Source organism: Phyllosticta capitalensis (assembly GCF_038381095.1).
Source record: "Phyllosticta capitalensis strain CBS 128856 chromosome Unknown BKA78scaffold_13, whole genome shotgun sequence".
Classification (NCBI taxonomy): Eukaryota; Fungi; Ascomycota; class Dothideomycetes; order Botryosphaeriales; family Phyllostictaceae; genus Phyllosticta; species Phyllosticta capitalensis.
The window spans coordinates 511306-535395 of record NW_027117451.1 but is presented as its reverse complement, the minus strand read 5'-3'; the positions used below and the strand labels follow the sequence as shown (position 1 = coordinate 535395).

Here is a 24090-nt window from a genome sequence, read left to right as displayed (position 1 = left end):
CGAGAAAGCGCTCTTGCTGGATGGGAAAGGTGTAGGAAAGGGGCGTGTCGACAAGTCTAATGACTGCTCCCGAAATACGTTCCTAGGTTCCTAGGTACCCAAAGACCAGGGTCCAAGAAAAAGTGCCGTTGCTGTTGCGCACGCGCCGCACGTCCCGGCAGCTTATTCCAACCTCACCTCCACTTTCGATTCCTCGCTCACATTGCATCCTCAGCCTCGCAACCTCAAATCGCGCCCGGTACACTTCCAAGCAATTTGCTCTCGCAATCACTCATTGAGCACGGTACCAGGCTATTCGGATCCATAAGCCTCCTTGAGCCCTAGATCCACTCGTATCTTGGCTCGGCATCGAGCCTATCGCGAACATCATGGGAGCAAAATCAAATTCGTTTGCAACGTTTCTCATCATCTGCCGTACGTAAAGCCTATGCGCACCTTCGGCCCATCTGTTAACTCGTTGGTCTTGTGTGCAGCAACCTGCTTCTTCCTCGGCATTCTTTTCTCCTCATTCCCCTACGACTACAACGTTCTGTGGCATGTTCCCCAGCCTCCGGATACCCGCGAGGTCTACTTTGACCTTCTCGAGAACCACCTCAAGTTCCTGCATGCGTCGCCGCCTATAATCAGCCGCATCCTCCACATCGTCATCGGCACTGGACTGCTCGGCTTCATTACCAAACTGTACAAGCCTTCGGAGGCCAATATGTTGTTCGATGGTGCGAGTCTGGTCTTGTACATGTGTGGTGTGATTGTATACATCACCAACATCGTCAAGGGATTGCGGATCGTCACGTCTGGGGTGTACGACCCAACCGCACTCACAGGGAGCGATGGCACAGGATCGGACGAGCCAGAATACATTGGCCGGGAGGATAGCCTGCGAGTCTTGGCGGCCAGCAACACTATCCTCGCACTGGTCCTTGTCGGCGTTCTCGTTCTGCAAGCTGGACAATGGTATGCGCAAAGGAAAGAAGATGCAGAGATCGCGGAGATGGACAGGGCGGCGGAGGAGAAAAAGAAGGGCAAGGAGTCCAAGAAAAGACAATGAGCCACCATCGACGGTCTACCGACCAGGGCCTACACTGGGCAGGGGACAGGGTAGATCGCATGGTAGCTGAGTTGGATGCTTGATAGAAATATCCCGCCACGACCAAGGCTTGTTCATGGATTTTCGACCCTGCCGTTGTAACCTTCACGCGGTGTGGCAGAAAGGTGTGTCCTATGCTCTCCTCATTCTCTAAATCCCAAGGGGTCAAGGTTCTATGGGACCTTTTCCCTGCATTGTGAGCCGGGGTGTCTGCTTAGGGTCTGACGACTCCCGGCCATTTCACTGATAGTGCCCCTATGGCTTATGGCAGCCTGCCCTTGCGAGAGATATGTTATCACCAGGAAAGAATGCTGAAGAAAGCTTCATGTTGCCTTTTAGACGTCCCAAAATGAGATTTTCATCAAGCAAGAGCGTCGAGCCCTTGGCCGCGAAAGGCTCGGCATGATAGAGAGGCACTAGGCATCGAGACAAGGCTCGCACTTGCTGGACTCCGTAGGTCTTTGGTGGAAGGTGAGTACCAGCCGCGCGGAGCAGAAGATTCACGAAGTGCCCTCGCTTGGATTGTTTCTCGAATCGCTCACAAACAAAGTGAAAGCCCGCCCACTCACCCCCAGTCGTTCTCAACATCTCTTAAGCTCCTCGATCCAAGACTCCATTAAGCCTGCGCATTCCCCACCAGTCTACGAACGAAAGCTCCCATACCTCTCTGCCTCTGCCCCTGCGAAAGCTTCAAGTCGATCGTGAGAGCGGACAGGATGCCGCGATCAATCATTCCCCACGGGAACAGGCGGCGGGTTCCTGCAGGTTTTGGAAGGCAAAGCCCGGCAGGTATGGCGCACCTCCCCTACGTGGTTCCTCAATGAGAAGTTGCATACGCCGAGCCAGTTTGCTAACAATCTGCTTTGGTAAGACGCTCACGGTCCTGCTCGCGCCGCCTCTGCGCTCAATGCTGGCGACGCACCTGCAGCCACAAGCAACGGCAACCGCACCAACACTCCTTCCCACAACAATCGCACCTCAAACCACCCAAGCGGAGCAACTCCAGACAGGAACAACACCCCAGCGCTCAACACATCGCAGGTAAGATGAGCATTGCCAACGATTCTTGAAGGAACCACAATCGACGCTGACTTTGTTCTTACACAGCACCTCTCCTCTAGGTACACAGGCGGCGAAGCTCTTTGCAGAGCATCTGAACAGTCTCTAGAATCCTCGCAGCCTCACCACCACTCCAATCCTCGCACGCCGAACATTCTTCCCGCCCAAAGCCCAGTCAAAGCGATGAGCCCTTCCGGTGCTCCACCCTACCCGCCCAGCGGTCGGGGCAATTCTCAGACTGGCCACCCGCAGAGCAAAGGAGCTGGCAGCGCCATGGCCCAAAGCAGATTTGCCTCAACACCTGCTGGCCTCTCACCTGGTGTGAAGGTTTCCCAAGACTACCGCAACAGCGGATCCCTCCTCGGCCAATCGTACCAGGCCCCTTCGACGGAAAAGTTTGCCAAGAAGCCAGCCGTCAAGGTGGTCCGTTCTGACATGGCGAAGCCCATCATCGATGAGCATGCCATCCTGAAGCCCCAGATTGAGAATGCAGTTGTCGAGAAGCCGGTCGTTCAGAGTCCGGTCGGTCAGAATCCTGTTGTTCAGAAGTCGGTCATCCAGCAGCCCATGACCCAGAAGCCGGTCATCAAGAAGCCGGTGACTCAGATGCCTGTCATCGAGATGCCCGACATCCCGAAGCCGGTCATTCAGAGGACTGTCATCGAGATGCCCAACGTTCAGAAGTCGGTTGTCGAGAAGCCCGCTCGTCTTGACGTCCAGAAACCGAAGCTTGATGCTCCTCTCAATGTGGCGAAGTCAAGCCCTCTTGACTACGCCGTGAAGCCGACTGCTCAGGACTACGCTGTGAAGCCCGTTGAGAAGCCTGAGGGCAAGGAAAACACAGCGTCTTCCTTGCAGAAGCTTGACAAGCACCATGGTACTCCACAACCTCGCTCAGAGCAGAAGGCGGCGATTGCCATCACTCATGAAGATGTTGAACGCTTCACGGATCCCACCGGTCGCCGTATCTGCCTTGCCAGCATCCCCCCAGGCACGCGCCAGTCCGACGTTTGCGACATGATTGTGGGCATGGCCAATGCCAAGATTTCCATGTTAGTACACCGTCCGCGCTGAAGTATCACCTGCTGACTTTTGGGATTACAGCGAGAATGTGGCCGTCTTCAACTTCCCGGGAGAGCCACGTCCGAACTACGCGCTCGTGGAAACCGAGTCGGAGAAGGAGGCTGGTCGTATCGCCAGCTGGGTTGATCGTGAACGCCTCTTCGGATGGCCCATCTCGGCTCGCGTCGTCCGCAGCATGACCAAAGGTAGGCTCTCCTCTGAATGATGGCCTTAATCGCGCAAGACTCCGGAGGGGCATTGGAAGGATTTCATTTGTAACAAGAACATTCATTCAATTGAGAAGCATTGACAACGCTCCGCGCCCTTGAAAGACTAACAAATGTGACAGAGCAAGTCAACACCGTCCTCAGAGGCGAGAATCTTGACATTGCTGTTCCCAAAGCATCGGTCCCTGAAGTCAACAGCCCTAGCCTGACCACAACTACTCCGCAGCCGTAAGCCCTTCTTTTGAATGAAGTTTTCGGACATTTGCTGACTTGCTGACTACATGGATAAAGCCTTCGCAGTCATCAATGCCGCTACTGGGCTCAGGGTCACTGCCGCCATGGAGCCAACTGCTTCTACTCTCACTCGGGAGAGCCTGGAATGTTGAGCACCGTCAACTACAGCCAGGGTTCAGGTCTTCGTCCCGCCACGTCAAGGCAATCGCTCCGATCCATCCACAGCGTCACGTCGGAGCACTTCGTTGACGACGGAAAAGACTTGGTCGGAACGAGGAACTACAGGGGCTGGCCCAAACAGGACCGTTGAAGAAACGATCGTCTCTTCATGATCTCTCAGAAAGAGAGAGAGGGCACTGCAGCCGTACAGTGGACTACTGATGACGGCCTCCACTGGATTCACAGAGATTGGAATCCACCTGTATCTCTGGACTTGGAACCAGCAATATGTCGACAGAAAAGAAGCGGCCTGCTTTCTCCAGGATCGAGAAGGAGAGAAAGAATGAAATGAAAAAGAGAGAAAGAGAGACGACAACAAGTGACAAAAGCCCCAAAAAAAAAAAAAAAAAAAAAACCAACCCTCGGCCAACCCCTCCTCCAAGCTCCACAACAACACTACAACAAAAAAAAATACCAAAAAAACTGCCACCTCCCCCGTCACAGCACTCCGAGCCACAAAGGTCAAGGCATAGCTCTCGACCAAAAAGTGCATTCAGACTCACTGGCTTATCATTGCGCGCCAAACCATGGTCTCGTCCGGTGATGAGGCAATATTTGCATTTTCACAAGTCATCGGAAGTGGAAGTTGCTAGCAGTGGATACATTGCCAGTGCGGTGCAAGCTTCAAAATGAAGCTGAGGATGCTCTGGTGGAAGTGATCATTGGGGGAATTCTATGTACGACTTTCAAAGCAGGTAGCACATGGGTCACGAATGAAAATGGGATTTCTTCACGGACTTGAAGCTTATCATGGTTGGTGCTGTGCCTCGAACCGAGACCCGGTCGTATCCGACGGATGCGTGCACGACCACTTACCTAATTAGAGTTGGAACGCTTACTAAGAGCTACACCAACGGAGGCGGGAGCTGTCTTTGTGCCCACCGTCCAGCGGCCAACCTTACTCGCTGCACATCGTTCAACCTCTCGTTTGAACCACGGAACACCCCACTCTTGACAGGCTGCCTCCGTTCTCAGCACATAACCGCCACTTTTACTCTCGACCCTGCTCCAGATGAGTCGCGCGGCTCTCCGAATGCCCGTGCCCGTCCCGGCGGCTGTCCTCATCCTCTGACTCCTAGTCGTCGGTCCCGACCGATGCTCGCCACTGCTCTCCGTCTCGACGTGGTGCATTCCTCCTTTATCGATTCATACAAATGGACATCCTTCTCCGCAGACCTCCTTGTTTCCTTGACGATTGTGGGTGAATAGTCGATTGGTGTTTCAATATCTCCCTTGTTTCCCTCACCTGGTCGATGCTTCAATATGGCTCATACCGCGAACATGTACAATCCGCAAGTGGAAGCCATTCGGGAAAGGGAATTTCCAATGCTGCGTGGTAAGCTGGCCATCTGAGCTGGAACTGACCGAAGATACTAAAATCAGCATCGTACAGATACAATCTACCTCGACCACGCTGGTACTGCGTTGTACCCAAAGTCACTAATAGAACGCTTTGCTTCTGACATGGTGTGCAATTTGTACGGGAACCCACACTCAGCGTCGGTGCCATCCCAGAGATCAACCAATCGTATTGATGACGCTCGTTTGCGCCTCCTACAACTATTCCACGCCAATCCTGACGACTTTGACGTGGTATTTGTTGCCAACGCTACTGCTGGCATCAAACTTGTTCTGGAAGCTTTTCGGGACCAACCTCAAGGGTTCTCGTATCTTTACCACGTCGACAGTCACACGAGCCTGGTGGGGATCCGCGAGTGCGCACAGCAACATCACTGCTTTGCGTCTGACAGCGAAGTCGACGAATGGATCCAGGGCAGATCGACAAAAACGCCCCAAGCACCTGCAATCCCGGAGCTGTTTGCGTATCCCGCACAATCAAACATGAACGGCCGTCGCCTGCCTCTCGAATGGTGCTCAAGGGCCCGTCTCACTGGACAGATACCAAATGAAGCAACCTTCACTCTCCTAGATGCTGCCGCGTTTGTTTCCACAACTCCACTGGATTTCAGAATTGCCGATCATGCCCCAGATTTTACAGTGCTGAGTTTGTACAAAATATTTGGATTTCCCGACCTTGGAGCTGTCATCATCCGCAAGGCCGCTGGTCACATTTTCCGCCACCGACGATATTTTGGAGGTGGAACAGTTGACATGGTTCTTTGTCTGAAAGAGCAGTGGCATGCTCGGAAAAATGATTCATTGCACGACCAACTGGAAGATGGCACCTTGCCAATGCATAACATCATGGCCCTCCATGCGGCCATGGATGTGCACCATGAACTTTTCGGTCCATTGGAAAGGGTATCTCGTCACGCAATGTTTTTGGCCAAGGTTTTGCACGAGGGGCTGTCGTCTCTGAGGCATGCCAATCAATCCCGAGTCTGTCATTTGTATTCCCCGCCCAAAAGCTACGAAAATCCTAGTGCTCAAGGTCCAATCGTTGCCTTCAACATTCGCAACAGCCACGGTGCTTGGATCAGTAACTTTGAAATTGAGAGGTTGGCATCGATCAAGAACATCCAGCTGCGGACGGGTGGTCTCTGCAACCCTGGCGGAATCGCATCGAACCTTTGCCTCTCACCCTGGGAAATGAAGGACAACTTTTCGGCAGGCCAGAGATGCGGAGGCGAAGATGACATTTTTGGCGGCAAGCCAACAGGCATGATTCGCGTCAGCCTGGGAGCTTGCAGTACAAAATCAGACGTTGAAAGCTTTCTCGGCTTTATTCAAGAATTCTTCGTGGACGAATTGTCCTTCTCTGTCGGACCGGCCGGTTCAACTTATCGGCACGGCCCGAAAAATGGTGCGTTCTTGGTGGAGAGCCTTACCATCTATCCTATCAAAAGCTGCGCTGGCTGGAAGGTCCCACCTGGACAGGAGTGGGAGATACGGAAAGAAGGGCTCGTTTGGGATCGTGAATGGTGCTTGGTTCATCAAGGCAGTGGAGTCGCCCTGAGCCAAAAGCGGTACCCAAAGATGGCTCTCATTCGACCCATGATCGATCTCGAACGAGGCTGCTTGCGAGTGCGATACTGCGGCGAGATTCCACTATCAATCAAATCTCCCGAGGTCAGCGTCCCTCTTTCTGCAGACCCCTCATACTTTGTGGGCGAACTACCAAAATCCACGTCTGCAAAAGTCTGCGGGGACACTGTACCGGCCCAGCGTTATTCGTCAAACAAAATATCCGAATTCTTCAGCAAAGTCCTTGGCGTTGACTGCCAGCTAGCGCGCTTCCCAGCCGCCGGAGGAATGAGCGCATCCGTGAGACACTCCAAAGTCCATCTTCAGGGGATCTCACAAATTGGCAGTCCTGGCACACCAGCTGCCAACATTGGTGTTCCGAGACCGATTCTCCTATCGAATGAAAGCCCAATCCTTGTCATTTCGAGGTCCAGTTTGAATCGGTTAAACGAACAAATCAAGGCCAGCGGCGGCAAGGCTGCAGAAGCAGAGGTGTTTAGGGCGAATGTGGTGATAGCGGAGAGCTTGAACAGCGCGTGTGGGCGCGAAAAGCCATATGCGGAAGACGAGTGGCAGTTTGTAAAGATTGGGGAGCAGCTCTTTGAGCTATTGGGCAGGTGTCGTCGGTGCCAGATGATTTGCATTGACCAGCAGACGGCAGTCAAGGATGAGGAGCCGTTCGTGACGCTGGCAAAGACACGGCGCTTCAACGGCAAGGTCTTCTTCGGGCAGCACGCATGCCATGTGCGGTTGGGCGACTCGAGGTCAAGGCAGGCCCAGTATGCCACGGTCATGGTCGGCGATGCGGTGCGCCCAGTGTGTCGTGGAGCGGAAGGGTGTTGAGACAAGGTCACAATTGGTCGCAGTGTGGGCGCGCGCGTAGTGGGCGCCTCAGCCACGGCCGGTGGACACCATCATTGGCCTCGAGGGTACCCAGAGCACAGGGAGCTTCAAGGTCGACAGCGAGTAAAATCACCAATGCAACTGCATAAGCGCTGGCCGGTGTCAGCTCGCACGGACCAACCCCGCTCCATGTCTGCTACCACTGGACCGCTTCAACAACAATACATATCAAGACTCCTGTGCCTACTTTTACCAAGCTCCTCACCCCATCCTCCTCGACAACCTTCGCCTGTGGCCCATCCCTGCTCCCGTCATGGCCGCCACCACTACCAAGCCCACTCTGGCCTTGAAGACGCCCGTCTCTGCCACCTACCCCTCTGAGATCAGCAGTCCTGCCGTCCTCACGCCCACCCTTCTCAAGCATGAAGAGGGGGAAAAGACACCCATCACTCCTCCGGCCGCCTATGTCGACTTCCTCAAGACCTTCTCTCCTGTCCTTATGAGTCCTGCGCCATCGAGCACCAGCTCCAGGTTCAACTTTGACGACCGGCCCACCACATCCAGGACAACCTCAGCCTCTTCAACTTCGACCCAACCCACTTCAACACCATCAGAACCTAGCGAAAAATCAGAAAAGCCGACCTCAACCCAAACCACACCAGACGAAAACAGCTCAAAGGAAACGCCTACGTCATCTGCAACAGCGAAGCCCAAAGGAGAGATGCGAGTCACGATTCCACCGCCCTCGCCCTTTGTACGGCCCTTGTCTGCGCGCGCTCCGCGTCTTCGAATCCCCCCAAGTCCACTGTCAGCAAGCGCGCGGTCTCCCATGAGCGCGAGGTCACTGCATTCTCCCTACACCATCGCCCTTAGCCCAGGTGGTTTGAGCATGACAGGCAGAGAGAATGACAGCGCCGCGAACCGCGCGGTCAGCGTCAGACAGGTCGTTACAAGAACGGTGACGTATTCGCGCACACCGACTGAAGAAAGAAACGTTGCAACCCTGGACCCAGCCCCCCGGGGCAAGAAAAGACGAATCACGTAGTCTCGGGGTTTTGTCGACTTTGTAGGAGGTCAAGCCTTTTTGCTACAAATCCACACACTTCAGCAATTTGAGCGAGGTCAAGATTCGTCCTCCATGGATCCGTGTTCTTGCACACTAGCCTTTACCCTGGAACTCCCTTGGCACCAAGGATAAAGTGTGACTGGCAAGTCAGCGCCGGGAGTATGGTTCAAAGTCCAACTGCTCGGCGCAACTCAAAGCTCAACCGCCGTTACGACTGGCCATAGCCCTCTGGGATCTTTTTGGAACTTGCGACGAATTCATGTGCCTACGAATTTGGCTTTTGCCAACCTATCATCCCTTCCCCCTCAATGCGATCTTTTCGCCTGGACAAATAATATTCTCGAAGTCCTGTCTCACGGTATGCAAGGAGCGGTGTTCAGTTTTTCATCTCGGCTTGGGTACAAACATCATTTCATATCATGGCATGTGCACGAAAGGGCAATCGAAGGCGTCTGACGGGTTTGCATATGGAGCGATTTGGGTAAAGGGGCATGAGTCAATCCAATTGTTATTTGCGAACGTCATTCTCAACAAAAACTCTGAGCGTTTCCACAAATCTTTTGCCTTCCATCGTACCTGAATCTCTGCATAGCAACTCGACGGCGCTCTGAGCAGCGTTTGACGGGGTTCCCCTGCCATAGAGATCTGCAACCTTTCCGTACGACGGGCAGCATGGCTGCAGACCAATAGGCGTAGCGACAAGCTCAAAACTTTTTGCGTCTATGAAGATCAAGCATTTAGGCGCTGCAACCACATCTTGTCACGTCTCCAGGAACCCAGTTGTCGCGAATCAGACGACGGGCGACGTTGGAACCAGCGCACGGACCGACAGCTACATGGCCGGGCGCTTAGAGGTGCAGCAGCAAGTGCACCAACCACAAGCTCGAATGCCCAAGAAGGCTGCGGGAGAAAGCGCTGAGCTGATTTGCCGCTGCTGGTCCCAGATCAGACATGCTGCAGCAGTCGCCGTGACGGGTTGGTCGCTCCGCTCGTCTCTCATGTGTGATCCATGGGCCCTGGCATGATGACCATGTACCCAAGTGCAGCGGATATGGAGCATTCAGCACACGATGTGATGCGGCCAAGCCGTCTGTATGTCTGTATTTTTAAGAATGCCGCCCGCGTTCCAAGCATGTCTCTGAAACCACTTCCACGCGCTTGCAGGACTATGTACATTGTGCGAGAACACCGAGGACGGCAATGCGTGGCGCTGCTACCTCCGCCGAGACCCGAAACACTGCTCAACGACGGATGGGAAAGCGGACATGCTCAAACATCCACTCAGCCACGATCTGGTGAATCATCTCGCCGTTTCGAGCTTGGTTTCGGAGCCGGCAGAAACCGTACAGACGGACAATCTCAGCAGCGAGTACACAGCCGCGCCGCCGCTTCTTCAGTAGCCGAAAAGAGGAAACAAGAAGCCGTCCAAGCAGGACTGGCTTGTTCCTCTCTCGCCAGAAGCGCCATTGCAGGTTAGGCTTGCTTTCTGATTTGCGTTATTTCCTGCTCCACCACGCCCTCCGGACCGTCCCGGACATGGCCATGTGCGCGAGGAGATACACATGGCTTCCGCAGCAGGAGGTGTCGACCAAGGGCCATGAACTCCCGCAACGGTGATGGCTTCAAACCTCGCTCCTCCCTCCCCCGCATCCTAAACGGGAATTTGGACATACTCGATCCCCCAGGAAGGCATTTGTCCGTCTCACTCTCAACCGACATGCATCCGTCCCCTTCGAGACGGAGGTTGAAGGATACAGTCGAGGCCGACTCGAAAGCGCATTTGCTCCGCTTGTCACGCCGTCGCTGGTTAGCTGCCTACTGTCCTGCTTACTTCCAACAATGCCATCCTATGTTACGCGCTGTGGCACTATGTAGGTGTCATCGCGTCTCCCTATGATTTCATAGACTGCTCAATCCACACCACAGCGCGTATGCAGAGCAACTTGAAGGCTTCCTTCCAATTTCACAAAGCGTCTTTTTTTGGTCAATCAGTCAGCACCCTCCAGGCTCACAGGCTGGCGCATGTCGGAGCTCGCACCTCTTTGAAGCGCGGGCCCGGGGGCCAGTCAAGTCAGCCAGCGGGACAACGCGTTGAAACGAACGACGACGGGTGCCCGCGGCCGCCTGTGGGTGAGGTGGGGCACACGGTGCGTGATCCGATGCATTCATCTGGGATAGGTGGCAGAAAGATCGATTTGGGGTTCCCCAAGTTGCTGTTTTTGTTGGCCGTTGTTGGGGAGAGCGGTGGGTAGGTAGCAGCCAGTAAGTGGCTGGCGATGCAACCCCCACAGTTGAGCGCTTCATGACACACGCAACATGCGGATAGTCTTGATATTTTTGGATAGTCTTTTGCTTTTACCGATGGGGTAAAAGAATGCTTGCTTGCTTTGTTCCGCATACACACCGTCATTGCTTGGTTCAACTTGCTGGTACAAGTCTGAGCAATTTCTCTCTCAACTCCATAACTTCGTTTTGCTTTTGAGACCAGGGTATAACACGCCAACTCCTCCAAAAAACCAACGCAGCGCCCAATGTTGACAGACAAGATAGACAGCATCCACCCTGATATGATGACAGGCAGTAGCAGCAGCGTGACCTTGGAATGCGCCAATAAAAAAGATCTCAAATGGCGTTCTTCTGCATACCCAAGCCTATCCAGCCAAAGCCTCCAAAACTCCTTGAAAACGCTGCATCGTGCCCTAATGATGAATGGTCTGATGATTGAAACACCCGAACGCCTCGAAACTTTGCTCATCGCTCATACCGGGGCAAGTCTGTCGAATGTGCGGTATTAAAAACGTATTCATCCTCTGAAAGCACTGGCGCCGACGGCGCAAATATGGCCGTTGTGCGGACGTCGGGGGGCAGAGATCCAGTTGGCGACGCTTCTTCCCCAAGAGGTTCGGGTGCACTGCGTTCCGGTTCAAGGCGACGGCGTTGCAATTCTTGCTTGTCATCAGTTGGCGATGACTGATGACCGTTGGTTGCTGACCCTGAAGCAATCTCGTAGTTGGGAGCACTGGGCTCGTACATGTCGGGAGGAGCGGAGGGAGGCCCCAAGTCATCAGCGGGAGGAGCCGAGGGCGCAATGGGAGAGACCGCGGACGCAGAAGAGCCTGCAAGTGGACCAAGACGGACGGCGAGGCCAGACCGTATCTCATCAGGCAGGACTGGAGCAGAGGGGCCGAAGTTGCCTGAACTGCTGGATTCCGCAGGTGGTGGTGGCGGGGCACTTGGCATGAGACGTTCTTCTGCGCGACGGAGTCGCTCCTTCTCCGGAAGGTTGTCTTCGTCAACCATGTCGGGTACGGGATATAGAGGATGGGCATAAGGGTGAGGCGCCTCGAGGTAGTCTGGTACGTCCATGGACTGGTAAGCGTAATCGCGAAGGTCGTGCCCCGAAGAGGACTCGGCGAGAAACTGGTGTTCTCTCTCAAGCCCAACTTGATTGTTGGAATTGCCACCAGTCTGCAAATCGGGCTCAATATCCGTCTCGAAGACGGCTCTTCCCTTGCCTTTCCTTCGATCGCTATCCTTGGTGCCTACGATGACCTCAAAGATGCAAGAAACAACGCCCTTGTCTCGCCGCAAGGGCTCCGTGTCAAGAAAATGACCGCCCCAGGCAGAGAAGACGCCTGCCCCATCCGGTCCACCATTAGGACCAGGAGAGGAGCCATAGGCGGTGGGAAGCGTGATCATCATGCCCGAGTTGGAGAAATACTTGTCGAGACCGGTTAGCTTGCCCTGGAGATCAACAACGACTTCTACATAGTATCGGAAACTGATCATCGCGCCGGGAACGCAGGAGATTGTCGGGAAAGCTTCGTCAGGTACGCGTACGGACGCCTTGACCTCGGCAGTCCGCGTTCTCGGGTCGACTATGAGAGGCGCAAAGGACTGGGAAAGATCTTTTCGAAAGACGTGGCTGGATCCAGCCGAGGATAAGGAAAGACCTCCAAGGCCTGTCTTGGACTTGGGATAATAGTCCTCACTTGACACGTTCTCTCCCTTGGCGTTCATGACGACAGGGATGGCAGGATGCATGTCGACCCTGGCTTGACGGTATAGCGTCACGATGATGCCGCGAAGGCTCGAGACGTGTTTGGTGTGGTTGACCGATATTTTGAGTGGAATGCTGTCCCCTCGGAGAAACCCGGCCTTTAGGAGCTCAATGGTTGCAGTTATGGGGCTTGGCTCATGCAACGCGGCTTTGCTCGACGAGGCGGTCTTTGCGGTCTCTGCTCTGGTTGAAAGTGGACCGGAGGCGTTCGAAGAGGCCCCGTTGCTGCTGCTAAAATGACTGTCGAAACTAGTGTCGCTCGGCGCAGGGCTGCCTGGTGCTTCGGCTTCGTCTGCTGGACTGCTGAGCTCCGAAACTCTGCTGCTTCTTGACTGATCCGTGGTTTGTGGCGTTGATTGATCTCCGCTTGACGACAATCCTTTTTTGGATTTGCTCTTTGTTTTTGAGCGACGCGATATTCTTTCTAGCGTGACAATTTTGGGTTTTGGCTGGAGCAGAGGAGCAATGTCGATGGCTTCAATAAGATAGACTTTTCGGTCACAAGTTGCCGTAGGCATGATTGTGGTTGGCCGCGTCATGGTCGAGGTCAACATGTACGAAACAGTCCCCCTCTCGAACTGGCGAATTGATCAATATCATCAAGTCTTGCGTCCGTAGCTTTGTGACTTACATCGATGCTGCTTGGCAGACCTTTGCTGGGGAATTCCAATTCGAAATTGAACTGATACGTGCCTTCCCCGAGCCGACCCTCGCCGCAGAGGACGACCTCATCCTCGAACAGTGTCGCGAAGCCATTGCCAAAGTAGCCGCCCAGACGGCTGCCCTTGCCCGATGCGACTGAAGAATAGTGCGCTCGATAACCTTCGCCGGCGGCGTTTGGATTCTTGTAGACTTGGGCATATCCGTGGAGCGAGACGACAATGTGGGTTACGCGAATGGCTTTGAGGACTTTGAGGACAACACTGCCGGTGATGACGTCTCCGGGCGAGTACTGGCGATGAGGGTCGTCGGGTTTGATGTAGTACTCGGCAATGGCACGGGCCTTGGAGGCAAAAGGGGACTTTATTCGCGACAGCAGCGACTTGCCGGTGGGCGGAGTCTGCGTTGAGCTTGGAGGAGATTGAGCCGTACTGGTAGGCATGCTCAGGTCCAAGCACTCTCATCATGCGGCGGGAGGAGACGGAGGAGAGCACGGCGGAGAGGCGCCAGGACCAAGCCGGAATGCGACGGACAGACGGAGAGTCGGTCGCGCGGCGAGGTGCTGCGCAGGCAGAGAGGGCGTCTTATGCGGGACGGGCGGCGCAGCGAGGACGTGGCGTAAGCGTTGCGCAGACGTTTGAGGTGGTCTCGAGAGCGTGAGAGGCGGCAGGCGGGAAGCGGGTTGCAGGAGGGGAGCAAGCAGGCTGTTTGGCAGCGTCGCGTCAGTGGTCAGCCCGCATGCGAATGGCAAGCAGCCTACGAAGAACGAGGGGAATGCGGGCAGTGCAGAGGGGGAGAGGCCCACGGCGACGCACAGTGCTGTGGAGAGGCAGGATGGACTTGGCAGCCAAGATATGAGATGGTGGAGCAGCGCAGGGGCTCGTCGAGGGTCGTGTCGTGGGGCGCGTCGGGCCGGACAGCGGTGGGCGAGGCTCTCTCTCCCTCCTTGAGAGCGCGCGACGAGGGGACGAGGAAGAGTTGAGATGGGGTGCGGCGAGATGGAGACGGGGCGGACGGGAGGGTGGAAAAAGCGGTCGGCGATGGTGGTGATGAAATGTCGATGGTTGATGGGTGACAGACTGGTGTGGCCTGGACAGTGCAGGCTCGCGCTCGGTGCTCGCTGACACAAGCTTTGCCAAGATGGCCGATCGCGCGGGTCGCGCATTCCCGTTCCACAAGTCCCGATACAGTAGTACCTTACCTAACGTCCATTCGGCACCACGGACCCCCTTGCGCCGCTCACCTTCTTTCTTCGACGTCTTTCTTCACACTGAATAAATTCCTGTACTCCTACATTCTGCCCTCTGCCGCCTCGGCCCTGGCATATCGCTCCAATTCCCTCTGCCCCTGCGCCGTCACCGCCTTGGACCTCCGCACCCTGCCAGGCACGCCGAACAAACAACTCCACAAGTCACCCTTGCTGACAACCTCTCCGCCTCCCTTCTTTGCCACCAGCATCTTGGACATTGGGGCCTGCTCCATTTCCAGCGAATTGGCCGCTTCCAAAATGCTCTCTTGCAACGTCTCCTCAGACGACACGCCATTCATCACCCGATTGCCCCTTCCCGCCATGTGCTCCAACCGCCTCTGCACGCTGATTTCGTAAATGTTCTCTTCGACAGTGTCCACCGCGAGGTACATGTAGACGGTCGTGGGCCGCCTCTGTCCGATCCGATGCACCCGCGCAATCGCTTGTAGCTCTATGGCACCGTGGACCAGAGGCTCCATGAGGAAAACGTAGCTCGCATTGACCAGATTCAATCCGGAGGCATCCGACTTGGCATCCAGCAGGAAGCATTCGATGCTTGCATCCTTTTTGAACCTTTGTACGCCGCCCTTTTCAGATATCTTGGAGAACCCAATCTTGAATTGTCGAAGCGCGTCGCCCAACACCTCGAGAAAGTCACTATACTGCGAAAAGATGACGCTCTTCGCTCCCGGGTCGTTTTCTCGAAGCCAGAGCAGATGCCTTGCCAAAGTGTCAATCTTGGTGCCAAACGAACCATTGATGTCAATGGCCTTGATGGCCTTCATCGTCTGCTCGCTCATTTCCGTGTAGATCGACTGCCGGGAATCAGGGTCATCGCTAGAGCCCGACGACCCAGGGGACTGGTGTTCTTCGTGCGCCCTCAACTCTTGCGGCTTGTACGTAATCTCCTGGAATTCGTTTCTGTGCAGTTTGCGCTTGCACAGGGGACAGTTGCGGTGGTCCCGGAACCAATGCCTGAAACACGCCTTGCAATACTGGTGTCCACAGACAGTGAGCACACCAAGTTCGAATTGCTCCGTGCAAATGACGCACAGCCGCGGGCCATTTTCCTCTTGAGATTCGTTCTTGAGGTGACGCAAAAACCTCTGCTTCTTCTTGAAATCCACCACCCGCTCGGCCGCCTTTTTCTCTTTGGCTTCTTGCACCCTTAGAGCCACCTTGTCCAGTGTTTCATCCAGCTCATCCTTGTATGCCTTGAGCTGATCCGACAGGTGTTGAAGCTGACGATAGAATTCGATCCGGGAGTTGTTGCATTTTGTGTAGATTTCAAACTCTTTCTCGAGCTGATCCACACTTTTCTTCTCTTGTGAGATAATTTGAGAGACTTTCTGCATCTGCTCTTGGGCAATTGCTAGCTCCCTGGCTGCTCTTTGACCATGCCCGCCCAGAAAGGTCGTGCTCAGAGTCCGGATATCTGCAACGACTTGCTGCAGAGAGACCTCTTTGGGCTGCAAAGACGTCGACTTTTCATACTCCATGGCAAGCTGCAGAACCAATTCCCGGGCGGTTCCTCTGTCCGTTTTTGCATGCTGCTCGGCGTGTTTCCGTTCAACTCCTGCCAACGTGCCATCGTAGCTCGTGAGAAGACGCTGCCTGTCGGCGATTACGGCGCGGAGATATGTAACATATACCTGATTTGCCGGGTCAGTGTGTATCTTTCACATGTTGGATCTGAGAGTACTTACCTGCAAATCGTCCTGTGCTTTTGCGCTTTTCTCGTATTCCTCGCCAGTTGTATCTTCGTCATCCGCATCGACCAAAGGAGATGAGAGAATCTCGACGACCTTATTTCGCCACTCGTTCACCTTCTTCCCCTGCTCATTCAGACAGTCGATGACCAAGTCCAGCTTGTCCAAGATTCGGCGATTTTCGATGCCGCCTAGGTCTTCCGCCGGACTTATGACAGATATGTAGGTGCTAGGCGAGCTTTCAAGCTTTGCCATGATCTGGCAGGCTTCTGCATAGCTCTCCTGCAGCAATTCTTTTCTGATTGACTGGGCCTTGCCATACCACTGCGTCTCAAGTTCTTCCAATCTCTTGAACTCATCGCTGTCAGGCTTGGTGATGTTCTCGTCGCTTTTGATGTTGTAATAAGCCGTAGCCACCCAATACGTGCAGACATGCTGCACTTCAATCGCTGCACGGAGAGCCTTTTGGAGGTAGCTCAAGCGACTTGTTTCTCGGCCCTCTTTGTCTTCGTCTCCCTCGGTTTCAGCCTTCGTGACTGACAAAGAGCCTCCCTGATCGATGCTCTTCACTCTCTTCTGCTCTTCTGCCAAGTCCTGGCGACTTTCCTCCACAAATGCCTCCGCTTGTTGCAACGCAGACCGGTAAATCAGCAATGCCTTTTCGCTGCGGCGAGGGTCATCCTTGGCAAAGCCGTATATGTGCCCACGTCCAACCTGAGCAAAGATATGCTCCCGTTCCTCGGCCCTTACTTGCACGTCATTTTGTTCGACCATGACGTTCAACACTTCCTCGACTGTCCGGAGAGGCCCTGCGCGTCTTCCTAGCGCTCGACGGTTTCGGCCTCCGACCTGAGGGTGGAGACAGGTCTGACGAAGTCTAGTCAGCCACGTGCGCATTTTCTCTACCATCAAGGTATTGTCAAAGTCTCCGTATTCGTCGACCGGCATCCCGTCGGATGTCAGGGAGCAGTCGTCGCACATGTCCTGTACGAGTTGGTTGTAATTCTGTTCCTCGACAGGTGTGAATGGCACCAGCATGACAACTCTTTTCTGAGGAGGCAGGAGAAGCTCTTCACGAACTTGATCCTTGGTGTGCCGCAGTGCTATTCGAGAGAAGATTTGGACAAGGGTCTCCGGAGTAAGGCGATCCCATACTTTTCCCTGGTGGAATGGCCCAAAACGGAGAAACAAGAGAATACCTTGCAAATCCGACAGCTGGGATTTCAAAGGCGTACCCGAGATTCCCCAGGGAATGACTTTGGGAATGCGGCTTGCGACCTGGGCTGCTTGACTAACGCCAGACTCGATCATTTGAGCTTCGTCAATGCAGCATCGCCACCACGAAATTTGAACAAGTGGACTGCGGCGCGGCTCGTACTGCTTTTCTCTCCGTAGAGAACGAACAGATCCATCATGTGTATAATGAATCTCACGAGAGAGGATCGAGTATGTCGTCAGAACCACATCATGTTGAAGCAGCTCCTGGACCAAGTCTGGCTCCGGCTTGTTCCACGACGGGGGCGGCATTCCTTCGTAATGGTAGACCTTGAGATGTGGTGCATGTCTTGCCAGCTCTTGCTTCCACTGCTCGAGAATGCCAGCAGGAGTCACAATCAAGGTTGCCCCGCTGGCTACGACCTCGGAATCCGTGTAGGGGTCATAAACCTTGGCCTTGTCTATTGTTCGCCGATGCAGGCATATCAGAGCGATCAGCTCCACCGTCTTGCCAAGCCCCATTTCCTCACAGAGTAATCCGCCGGGCCCGAACTTTTCTTGCTCCAGAAGGCTACGATCGGTGCATATCATGCGTCGGACAAAGCTGACAAAGTAAGGACGACCCTCGTGATTCAATTTGCGTTGAAAAGTGAGTGGGAGATCTTCGGATTCGTCAATCTTGCCTGCAGAGGTGTATGGACGCTCCGCGAACTCCCTCGAAAGCATCCACTGGACTGCTCGCTTCTGAAATGGGAACAACTCGCACGTCATTCCCTGCGGAGTGTCCAAAGACGCGATTGCGTCCTTAGAAGGGACATGGACACAGTTATAGAACTCTGGGATCGTCCAGGGGCGACGGTCAGGTCGACGCCGACGCTCTCGCCGGCCCGGACGGTTTCCATTGTCAGGATCAGGTTCGTCTGACAAGAAGTAGAAGAAAGTTTCATTTTCGATTCGAAGCCACTGGGACTCGTATTTAGCGCGGTACCAGTCACCATCCGCATGTCCAAGGACCCAGAGAAGTTCGAGTTCAAGGGAAGGACATTGTCCACTCGGGGGTCTGCTGTGGAGCACCACCTTGCAAGACAAGACGTCGCTGGGTTTGCGGCCATGTTGCCACTCGGAGACTCTTGCGATTTGCTGTAGGTCCGGTAGCAACGTTGTCATGGGCTTGTCAGCATCCAAGCAAAGGGAAAATTGTTTCTTGGACGATGAACTTTCGTTCTGTAGGATCAATTTGACTTGTCCACCTGACATGTCGACACTCATCAAGCTGGCTAGTAGACTGGCATCAGTTTCTTCTCGATGAGTCGCGTCGGATGATGGCTAGAATATGCAGGTTAGTATCATGATCCAAATGGTGGTTTTCTCAAAAGTCAGATGGGAAACTGGAGAAGAAATCGATATGACTTACGAGTTCGAGTACCACTCGGGCTAGAGACAGCGTCTCACGAGTATCTGGCTCATCTGCTTTCTGAGTCGCTTCCTCTCCTGATTCATCGACAGATATACCGAGGCGCAAACGGCGTCTTTTGGCCGGGGGAGGTCCAGATCGATCCCGGTCATTGCACTGGGGCGGCGACAAGAAGTCAGACAGAGCCGTTACTGCCTCGCGTTTGGGAACAGCATCGATCTGTTTGTTCAAAGATATGCTCGCGCTTTCCACACGGACAGCTACGCGTGTTGGCATGACGAGAAGATGGAGGCCGTCGCGCGCAGCTTGGTTGGTCGGGAAGAGTCAAGCCAGCGCGATGGAAAGTCGTTGATGGACGGTTGGTCGATGGATTGGGTGAGTGGAAGCTCGGACCCGACACGAGAATCGATAAACCGATACGAAGTTTCGCCGACCCGAACAATCGCGTAATCACGTGATGTACCAAATGCTTTCCATAAGTGTGCTCGTCTTCGTAGAATCAAAAGTTTATATTGATATGACTGTCGAGCTCAAAATCAAAGTAAGCCTGCTCAAAATGAACTTGTTCATAGGTGGTAGTTTTCATGTCCTAATGGCTGATGCCGGTCGGGCTTGCAAGCCGTGGCTCGGCGTCAGGCTATTACCGGTATTGCGAGTACTTTGAGAAAGTTGGGTGGATTGCCAGGACGCGGTCTCATTTTCGAGGCCGTCAGATTGATGGGCAAAACATTTTCTCCTCTTAATATCAAAAGTTTGCCTGACAAGGCGGGAACGACACGTGCGAGAGCGTTTTATTGTCCTTGACAATTTGACAAATGACAAATTGCGCAAACGCTACTGGGCACAATGCTGGAAAAGCGCGTGGCAGGGGAGCTACTTTGGTTTTGAACCAATGTAAGACTAAGACGGGCAAAAGGCGTGGGTCAGGAGGCGGACAGGGTCAACTCGACGGGGAGCAAGATGCGAAGGCGAAGGCGGCCGATTAATGCCGTCGGTTGGAGCTGAGGCGCCGGGCTTGGTAGCAAAAATTGTGGCATATACGAGAGAGCAGCTGCAGAGTTTGAAGAAATAAAAATTCGCGACTTGGGAGTTTTCAAGTTCCTCAAGCTCTTCAAGCGCATGCATACAAAGGATGGATGCGCCACGAGTTTTGCTACGACCGGCACGTAACAAGCGCCGGAGGTCGGCAGTTGAATGGTGGGAACAAGTCCGGTGTCGAGTCGAGTGGAAATTGTTAGAGGAGGGCAGAGAAAAGAGCATCCAAGACAGATGGAACCTTGGTTAACACGGGGTAGCGCAGGCGCAGGAGCCGAGGGGGTCTAGGCTGTTCTAGAAGTAGACGTTGTCGTTGGGCGGGCACGTGTGCATCTGCATGTCTATTGGGCAAATGTACTGGGGTAATGCAACGTCGGCGCCGGCGGACGAGAATAGGTAGGGCGAGGTAGGCACTCTGAGAATTGTTGTGACTTGGTGTGGCAGGAGACGAGCGACTGACGTATCGGTAGGGCGCTCGTATCGTCGGAGGCGACATGATGGTGTGGAGTGGCGGTGCACGCGCCAGAGCCAAAGGAATGGAAGCCGAGTCGAGCAGGCCGAAGCTTCGAAAAATTCCAAAATTCCACCTCAGCGCCACATGAAGCGACCCACGGAGTCACGCCCGGCCAAGCGAAACGGTCGGTCGTTAGGCGTTGGACGGCTCCGACTCGAGAAGGTCCAAGCAAGTTGCCACCAGAAGAACCTGGTGGAGCTGATGGGCCCGAGGCGAGCTCTACCTGGCTTGTGGTTTGGCCGAGTCGTTGTGGCGTTGACTCCCGCTCAACTCCATCTCCATCAATACCACCACCGATGGCAACGGCCGGCCGAAAGACCAACACCAGACCCGTCTTTAGGCGGCCGGTCTGGGCGGGCTTCTGGGCCGGTGCAGAACTAACATGGTAGCCGCATCTCGCATCCTTCCCGCCTGCTTGGACCATTACCTCATGACTGGCGTTGCGATGCGGGAAACATGCACGGCACGGCGGGCGCATCCGGCATGAGATACAGTGCTCCCTGTGCCCATCCATTCCTCGGCTTTGAACAAGAACCTGGGCAGCCCTGAGCAAGGGTCGTGCCACACCCGCTGCCTACCCTACTTACTCTACTGGACAGGGTCCCTCCGTTGCCACCACAGCGCTTTTTGGGAACTGGGAACAGGAGAGACCAAAATATTCCCACGTTTTGCATGTCTTAGTTCTCCCCGGCCCATAAGGAATACCTCTCCCCTAGTCGCTCCACCTCTTCCTTCCCAGTCCGCCTTCTCAACATCTACCCTCTCGCCAAGGCATTCGATCCGCCTTACCAGCCTCAGGGACCGTCAGGGAACTCCCCTCGGCTGTACCGCAGAGGTCACGACTGACGAACCAACCTCGCTCGCTTCCACCCACTCCCTGACCGCAACTTGCTTGCCCTTCCTTTTGCATACTACTAGACCTTCCCTTTCCCCTCTTCGTCTCCATTGATCTTCTTCGACCCGCTGCCACTGCTCCCCGACCCTTGTGCTCCCTGCTTCCTGGCGACGCTGGGCCTGCTGAGCCTTTTGTTGATCTTACCCACTTCGCCTCTCCCCTGCCGCCCTGTTCGATTTTTTTCTTGTTCTATTCTTACCCTTCCACTCATTTGATCAACAATTCGATTGCCATAGATCCGAAGAATCAATTCTTCCCCTTAGGCCAACCTTCGCTCCCTAGCTGGCTTTTTCCGAACATAGATCAAAGAGGTTTGTTCTTGGCCAACAGTGCCGCTTCCTACTCCTCCATTCGGCGCTGCATGCTAACAATCTCTGCGAATCTTTCAGCACTGGCTGTCGTTGCCGGTCACTCTGGAGAAACAAATGGGCGATGCATCCAACGAGAGCGGCATCCCGCCCTCAGCTTCCCCCAAGGACACCTCCAAGGATGAAGCAAACTCACCTGCCGAACTTGGACTGGAAAACCCCACAAGCGACGCGCCCCCCGACACGCTTCCACCAGCGAACAACCCATCGCTGCAAACTCAGTATGAATCGTCGCCGTCTTCAAACCGCCCCATGGACCCTCAGCGCTCTTCGCAGCAGCCGGTACCATATGCTTACCAGGCGCCTCCAATGCATGGACAGAACCCATCGGCCTTCAACATGGGGGCCATGAATGCTGCTCTTCCCGATTACAACACCAGTATGCCTGGCCAAGGCCCTCTACAACCCCAGCATCACGCCCAGCGTGGATTTGCTGGACCAGCTGGGTCGCCAATCGTATACCAGTATCCGCAAATGCCTCACTATCCCGGGCACGCAGCCGTGGGATATCCGTCCCAGACTTCCTACGGCACTGGCTATGCCCCGACTCAATATGGACCGTACCCCTCTTACGCCCCTAATCCGCAGCGGAACATTGGTCCCAGCCAGATGCAACCGTACAACCCATATCTACAGTCTCAGCAGTACATGTACTATTCCACCCCGTTCCCAGCCCAAGCTCCCATGACCCAGTCACCCATAGCTTATGGCTCTCAGCGCATGGAAGGCGATTCGAGGAGAGACAGCTTCCACACCGCCCCTGGGCCAGCAACTGCTGGGAGAGATCCGGGTATGATGCCTGGAAGCTTTGTCAACATGGGCGGAAATCCAATGGCCATGGGTGGTGATTTCGGTGCAAACGCTCCAATGCCTGTTGGCGGTATGCCAGGTGAGGCCGAAGACGATACATCGCTATGACAGAATCTGACCCAGCAACAGGTCCTCCCAGAAGCGGTTCCGACGCCGGTCTGGGCTCTCTCCCTCGCGGACCACCACGAAAACCGAAGCAGTCGGGCCACGCGCTGTGGGTTGGCAACCTACCACCGGGCACCACAGTCACAGACCTCAAAGACCATTTTTCCCGAGAAGCCACCAAAGACATTGAGAGCCTGTTTCTTATTTCAAAGAGCAATTGCGCCTTTGTTAACTATCGGACCGAGGCATCATGCACAGCAGCCATGCATCGATTTCACGATTCTCGATTCCACGGCGTCCGTCTGGTCTGTCGTCTCCGTAGAAGCGCGACGCCTGCTTCAGGGGTACCAATGGGACCTTCTGCAATGGCACAGCCTCGTCCTCCGAGTTCCTCTCCACCACAGTTAGCGCCCCCTCATCCGCCATCCTCAATCTCCGAGGGCACTGAGGGAGAATCGACGAGCGCGCCGATTCCCGAAGAGGGTCCCCCGACGGAAGAGAAGCCTGCAAAGGTGCATGAAAAATTCTTCATCGTCAAGAGCTTGACGTTGCAAGACTTGGAGCTAAGTGTGCGGAACGGAATATGGGCAACGCAGACGCACAACGAGGAGGCACTCAACAAGGCCTACGAGGTGAATTTTCCCGCGCCAAGTCTATTGTTCCATTGCGCTAACGTTTGAAAGTCTGCGGAAAATGTCTATTTAATCTTTTCGGCGAACAAATCAGGGGAGTACTTTGGATATGCCCGGATGGCGTCGCCGATTACAGATGAAGGCATTGAGCTCGTTGGCTCGGCGACTGAAGCCCAAGCGCCTGAGGCAGTTGATACGCCCAAGTCAATCATGACACCAGCGACTGATTGGGCACCCAAGGGACGCATAATAGACGACTCGGCACGCGGGACAATTTTCTGGGAGGCTGATATCTCTGAAGACGAGGAAGAGGCGGAGAAGCCGGAACGCACGACGGACAGCCCCGACGCCGACGCGGCCAAGATGGCGCAGACCTGGGGCAAGCCTTTCAAAGTCGAGTGGATTTCGACAAACCGACTGCCCTTCTACCGCACGCGAGGGCTGCGCAACCCGTGGAATGCGAACAGAGAGGTCAAGATTGCAAGAGACGGGACCGAACTGGAGACGAGCGTCGGCAAACGGCTGGTACAAATGTTTCATAGGTTGGGGCCTGCGACTGTTGGACCCTCCGCAATGCCTTTGATGCAGATGCCCAGTCAGACAGGCGGGCTCCAGGTGCGACCGTTTTGAGCGCTCGCCTCCTCACACATCTGAGACGAGGCCTTTTCAAATCTTGCATCCTGCATCGTGCTGGCGCAGTCT

General features: G+C 54.7%; 8 protein-coding genes across 8 annotated transcripts; 6 read left to right on the top strand and 2 right to left on the bottom strand.

Moving 5' to 3' along the window:
* The first annotated feature begins 132 nt into the window (after window positions 1-132).
* Window positions 133-1440, top strand: BKA78DRAFT_327871 (Shr3 amino acid permease chaperone). The gene is made up of 3 exons (XM_066889560.1): window positions 133-238; window positions 291-414; window positions 474-1440. Exons 2-3 carry the CDS (start codon window positions 369-371, stop codon window positions 1046-1048), a joined length of 621 nt encoding a protein of 206 aa, XP_066738577.1. The 5' UTR covers window positions 133-238; window positions 291-368; the 3' UTR covers window positions 1049-1440.
* On the top strand, window positions 1427-3618 carry BKA78DRAFT_60395 (uncharacterized protein). Its single transcript, XM_066893446.1, has 4 exons — window positions 1427-1876; window positions 1959-2128; window positions 2195-3198; window positions 3251-3618. Exons 1-4 carry the CDS (start codon window positions 1804-1806, stop codon window positions 3432-3434), a joined length of 1431 nt encoding a protein of 476 aa, XP_066738576.1. The 5' UTR covers window positions 1427-1803; the 3' UTR covers window positions 3435-3618.
* Window positions 3619-4784: 1166 nt separating this feature from the next.
* BKA78DRAFT_60322 (pyridoxal phosphate-dependent transferase) lies at window positions 4785-7813 on the top strand. The gene is made up of 2 exons (XM_066893444.1): window positions 4785-5224; window positions 5282-7813. The coding sequence occupies exons 1-2, from the start codon at window positions 5152-5154 to the stop codon at window positions 7654-7656; spliced, it is 2448 nt and encodes an 815-aa protein (XP_066738575.1). The 5' UTR covers window positions 4785-5151; the 3' UTR covers window positions 7657-7813.
* Window positions 7789-8920, top strand: BKA78DRAFT_60339 (uncharacterized protein). Its single transcript, XM_066893445.1, has one exon. It carries the CDS (start codon window positions 7970-7972, stop codon window positions 8699-8701), a length of 732 nt encoding a protein of 243 aa, XP_066738574.1. The 5' UTR covers window positions 7789-7969; the 3' UTR covers window positions 8702-8920.
* A 2553-nt stretch (window positions 8921-11473) lies between these two features.
* On the bottom strand, window positions 11474-13884 carry BKA78DRAFT_259122 (uncharacterized protein; the record flags this gene model as incomplete). The annotated part of the gene is made up of 2 exons (XM_066885338.1): window positions 11474-13360; window positions 13414-13884. The coding sequence occupies 2 exons, from the start codon at window positions 13882-13884 to the stop codon at window positions 11474-11476; spliced, it is 2358 nt and encodes a 785-aa protein (XP_066738573.1).
* An 848-nt stretch (window positions 13885-14732) lies between these two features.
* Window positions 14733-18782, bottom strand: BKA78DRAFT_259223 (SNF2 family N-terminal domain-containing protein; the record flags this gene model as incomplete). The annotated part of the gene is made up of 2 exons (XM_066885349.1): window positions 14733-16343; window positions 16398-18782. The coding sequence occupies 2 exons, from the start codon at window positions 18780-18782 to the stop codon at window positions 14733-14735; spliced, it is 3996 nt and encodes a 1331-aa protein (XP_066738572.1).
* Window positions 18783-20763: 1981 nt separating this feature from the next.
* Window positions 20764-20999, top strand: BKA78DRAFT_327861 (uncharacterized protein). Its single transcript, XM_066889559.1, has one exon. The coding sequence runs from the start codon at window positions 20780-20782 to the stop codon at window positions 20957-20959; it is 180 nt and encodes a 59-aa protein (XP_066738571.1). The 5' UTR covers window positions 20764-20779; the 3' UTR covers window positions 20960-20999.
* An 860-nt stretch (window positions 21000-21859) lies between these two features.
* Window positions 21860-24018, top strand: BKA78DRAFT_259796 (YT521-B-like domain-containing protein; the record flags this gene model as incomplete). The annotated part of the gene is made up of 3 exons (XM_066885406.1): window positions 21860-22694; window positions 22763-23388; window positions 23440-24018. Coding segments are annotated over 3 exons (2040 nt in total), but the record flags the coding sequence as incomplete, so codon positions are not given.
* Between the last annotated feature and the right edge of the window lie 72 nt (window positions 24019-24090).

Coding starts and splice junctions, on each gene's coding strand:
- BKA78DRAFT_327871 (XM_066889560.1), top strand. CDS start 369: ATGGGAGCAAAATCAAATTCGTTTGCAACGTTTCTCATCATCTGCC. Junction 415..473: donor AACGTTTCTCATCATCTGCC/GTACGTAAAGCC, acceptor TCTTGTGTGCAG/CAACCTGCTTCTTCCTCGGC.
- BKA78DRAFT_60395 (XM_066893446.1), top strand. CDS start 1,804: ATGCCGCGATCAATCATTCCCCACGGGAACAGGCGGCGGGTTCCTGCA. Junction 1,877..1,958: donor TGGAAGGCAAAGCCCGGCAG/GTATGGCGCACC, acceptor TGCTTTGGTAAG/ACGCTCACGGTCCTGCTCGC. Junction 3,199..3,250: donor GCCAATGCCAAGATTTCCAT/GTTAGTACACCG, acceptor TTGGGATTACAG/CGAGAATGTGGCCGTCTTCA.
- BKA78DRAFT_60322 (XM_066893444.1), top strand. CDS start 5,152: ATGGCTCATACCGCGAACATGTACAATCCGCAAGTGGAAGCCATTCGG. Junction 5,225..5,281: donor GGAATTTCCAATGCTGCGTG/GTAAGCTGGCCA, acceptor AGCATCGTACAG/ATACAATCTACCTCGACCAC.
- BKA78DRAFT_60339 (XM_066893445.1), top strand. CDS start 7,970: ATGGCCGCCACCACTACCAAGCCCACTCTGGCCTTGAAGACGCCCGTC.
- BKA78DRAFT_327861 (XM_066889559.1), top strand. CDS start 20,780: ATGGGCCCGAGGCGAGCTCTACCTGGCTTGTGGTTTGGCCGAGTCGTT.